Source organism: Xiphophorus couchianus, chromosome 11 (assembly GCF_001444195.1).
Source record: "Xiphophorus couchianus chromosome 11, X_couchianus-1.0, whole genome shotgun sequence".
NCBI lineage: Eukaryota > Metazoa > Chordata > Actinopteri > Cyprinodontiformes > Poeciliidae > Xiphophorus > Xiphophorus couchianus.
In genome coordinates, this window is record NC_040238.1 from 5,997,148 (window position 1) to 6,001,295 (window position 4,148).

The 4,148-nt window shown below is 47.2% G+C and overlaps 1 protein-coding gene across 1 annotated transcript; it reads left to right on the plus strand.

Annotated features, from left to right (window-relative positions):
• The first annotated feature begins 1,445 nt into the window (after positions 1–1,445).
• LOC114153213 (heterogeneous nuclear ribonucleoprotein M-like) lies at positions 1,446–3,740 on the plus strand. The gene is made up of 2 exons (XM_028031607.1): positions 1,446–1,544; positions 1,886–3,740. Exons 1-2 carry the CDS (start codon positions 1,446–1,448, stop codon positions 3,122–3,124), a joined length of 1,338 nt encoding a protein of 445 aa, XP_027887408.1. The 3' UTR covers positions 3,125–3,740.
• Positions 3,741–4,148: the final 408 nt, after the last annotated feature.

Sequence of the window (4,148 nt, forward strand, 5' to 3'; positions counted from 1 at the left end):
AGCCAATCAAACTCCATCAGAGCTGGGTTTGAGGCGGGTCTCTTCCTTAGCAGGGTTCCAAGATGGCCGCTACAAGGACACATCCAAAAGGTAACAAACATTTCACAGACAAAGGATCATAAACAGACTCTAGAATTCAAACATTACAGAAAACCCTATTGCTTCTTAACAGACGGGTCAAATAAGGATGAAAGTTATAATTATGAAATGATGAAAAGTCTGTGTCTTGAACCCACAACTCCTGGTTCTGATGCAGTCAGTCAGTCCTAAACAAAAGTTTAATTTTATTAGAGGTGTTTTCTTTTTATCAGCTTCCTCCTCTTGTTGGTGAATAAACTTTAAATCGATCCATAAACGTTTCGTCCATCGTTGCTTCAGTAAACGGAGCGCTGCCGCGTGACGGCCCTTCTTCTTCTACGGGTCATAATCAGAAATCTGATTATGGTTTAATTTGTCATGAAAAAACAAAACTGGATTTTAGCAAAAAATCTGAATCAAGTATGAGCGAACGTTGTTTTTTATTTCCCACTCCGTTTCTGTCTTTTTATTTGACATTTCTTTTGTGTGAAGACGATCATTTTTCTGTCATGTCTACGTGGAAAACAGCAGGAAGTTTCCAGAGTGACTCCTGTCTTCCCATTAACACTGTGCAGTAATAATTGGTGCCTTAACTTATTTTAGCGCCTTTAGCTTCGGCCTTTCTGGAAACTATACTAATATGCATTATTAACAGTCCAAACTGTTTATGCTGCATAACTTTTGAACACTGTTTGGGGGGATCCAAAGTCATTTTAATTACAGGCTGGATATTAAATACTCATTTAAAGCTGTAAAAGATAATTTGTTGAGTTGAATGAGTCGGTTATGAATCAGCACAAACATTCAGCAGACGGCCACAAGCATTTATCCAGCAGTCTGCGGCCACACATGGAGAAAAAACACGCTGCTCATGGAAAAACCAACACTTGCTAACATTTATTCACTACTGTTGCACCATCAGTGTTATTTTCTGCCATTAAACATGTTTGTTTTTGGTAAAGATGTGAGTTAGCTCGGCGTCCTGGACTGTTTCTGTTTAGGAGGAAATAAATTGAGACAGATCAGATCTTTGTTCAAACGGCGTCTCCCCCAATCAGACCGGCGTTCCCCACAAATAAAAGATTTTAAACTTGCCAGACAATAATAATAGAAGTTTGCAATATCCGCTGGTTTTTTATGAATAATGTGTTTGATGCAACAAACTGCAGAAAGTTTTACTTTTCTCATTTGTGTCCAAAAGTCTTTGGGCTTATTGAGGCTTTTTTCACATTTGAGTTTCTTTCTTTTTGCTGAATCATGAACTTTGACCTCAGCAGAGACGAGTGAAGCTGTAGATGTTGATCAGGTGTTCATGTTCATTTTCCTGAAGTTTCACTAACACGTCGTAGTCTGATGTTTTTGTTGCCATGACGACCGGCCTCAGGGATCATCCCAGTGGCGGCTCCCATTCACCCAGTTCCTCTGACGGACATTTTCCACCAACAGCGCCTCTGGAGTTTGGTTGGGTTTGGTTTGGTTTGGTTTGGCCCGTCGGCCCGTCGAACCGTCCGTCCGCTCTCTCTTTCACACAAAGACCGAGACATTTGTCAGGCTCCGCCGATTCCTGCCCGTTGCTCTCGTTTTATTGCGTTTCTCGCTACCATCTGCAGAAATCGTCTGGTTTTGGTTTGTTGTTGCAGATAAATGTTTCTGCTACTCAAACAAATTTTAATATCAGACCATTTCAAATGAAGATATGAAAAGTATATGAAAGAAGATTAGTGCCACTAAAAGAAGAACATTACTCAGGATCAGAAATGTTTAAATTGTTTATGCATTATCAGACAAAAATTATTACGGATATTAGAATTACAAAGTAAAAAGAGTGAATTTCCACCCCGGAGCTGGATTAGAGCAGAAAGGAGCTGGATTAGAGCGGACCGGGGCTGGATTAGAGCGGACCGGGGCTGGATTAGAGCGGACCGGAGCTGGATTAGAGCGGAAAGGAGCTGGATTAGAGCAGAAAGGAGCTGGATTAGAGCGGACCGGAGCTGGATTAGAGCGGAAAGGAGCTGGATTAGAGCGGACCGGGGCTGGATTAGAGCGGACCGGGGCTGGATTAGAGCGGACCGGAGCTGGATTAGAGCGGACCGGAGCTGGATTAGAGCGGAAAGGAGCTGGATTAGAGCAGAAAGGAGCTGGATTAGAGCGGACCGGAGCTGGATTAGAGCGGACCGGAGCTGGATTAGAGCGGAAAGGAGCTGGATTAGAGCAGAAAGGAGCTGGATTAGAGCGGACCGGAGCTGGATTAGAGCGGAAAGGAGCTGGATTAGAGCAGAAAGGAGCTGGATTAGAGCGGACCGGAGCTGGATTAGAGCGGACCGGAGCTGGATTAGAGCGGAACGGAGCTGGATTAGAGCGGACCGGAGCTGGATTAGAGCGGACCGGAGCTGGATTAGAGCGGAACGGAGCTGGATTAGAGCGGAACGGAGCTGGATTAGAGCGGACCGGAGCTGGATTAGAGCGGACCGGAGCTCGATTAGAGCGGACCGGAGCTGGATTAGAGCGGAAAGGAGCTGGATTAGAGCGGACCGGAGCTGGATTAGAGCGGAAAGGAGCTGGATTAGAGCGGACCGGAGCTGGATTAGAGCGGACCGGAGCTGGATTAGAGCGGAAAGGAGCTGGATTAGAGCGGACCGGAGCTGGATTAGAGCGGACCGGAGCTGGATTAGAGCGGAAAGGAGCTGGATTAGAGCGGACCGGAGCTGGATTAGAGCGGAAAGGAGCTGGATTAGAGCGGACCGGAGCTGGATTAGAGCGGACCGGAGCTGGATTAGAGCGGACCGGAGCTGGATTAGAGCGGAAAGGAGCTGGATTAGAGCGGACCGGAGCTGGATTAGAGCGGAAAGGAGCTGGATTAGAGCGGACCGGAGCTGGATTAGAGCGGACCGGAGCTGGATTAGAGCGGAAAGGAGCTGGATTAGAGCGGACCGGAGCTGGATTAGAGCGGAAAGGAGCTGGATTAGAGCGGACCGGAGCTGGATTAGAGCGGACCGGAGCTGGATTAGAGCGGAAAGGAGCTGGATTAGAGCGGAACGGAGCTTGATTAGAGCGGAAAGGAGCTGGATTAGAGCGGAAAGGAGCTGGATTAGAGCGGAAAGGAGCTGGATTAGAGCGGAAAGGAGCTGGATTAGAGCGGAACGGAGCTGGATTAGAGCGGAAAGGAGCTGGATTAGAGCGGACCGGAGCTGGATTAGAGCGGAAAGGAGCTGGATTAGAGCGGAAAGGAGCTGGATTAGAGCGGACCGGAGCTGGATTAGAGCGGAAAGGAGCTGGATTAGAGCGGACCGGAGCTGGATTAGAGCGGAAAGGAGCTGGATTAGAGCGGACCGGAGCTGGATTAGAGCGGAAAGGAGCTGGATTAGAGCGGAACGGAGCTGGATTAGAGCGGAAAGGAGCTGGATTAGAGGGGAAAGGAGCTGGATTAGAGCGGATTAACCTGAGCTGGTGTTAATTCGCATTGTGGCGGTTCATTGAGGCGTTTGCGTCGGACCAAAGCAGTGCTATTATTGAATAATAAATAATATTGATAATGAAGTAATCTTGGATCAGGTTGCTGTTTGTCCTGGTTCTGAGAGTCCGAGGCTCCCAGCGGCCGGCCGTGCTTCAGATGGACGTCTGGCTCCGCCGGCGCTGCCTGAAGGAGCCTGAACTGTCGGTACGTTTATCTGCGTTTCTCTGCAGGACGATAATAGCAGGTCTCCACATGGCCGCGCCGCGCCCTGGGGTGTCAGGTGACGTCATTACTCAACTTTCCTGCCAATAAAGTCTGCTGCAAAGCAACTGGAAAGCAGGTACAGAAAGACATTCTCAGCAAAATTTGATGTTTTATGAAGCAGGTCCTGTTTCCATCGGCGCCATCTCAAACGAACCTGATGGTTTAGATCAGATTCTTCCTGATTTGGAAATTTGATTTCTATGAAATTGTGTAGAAGGTTAAATAATGTGGAGAAGCAGTAGTTATTCAAAGTAGTTAATGATGAGTTTGGGTGAAATTGTCCTGGTGATGTTGCTTTTATTGGAATATTTAAACTGAACAATATGTAAAACTTTTGCCAGCAAACCTCATA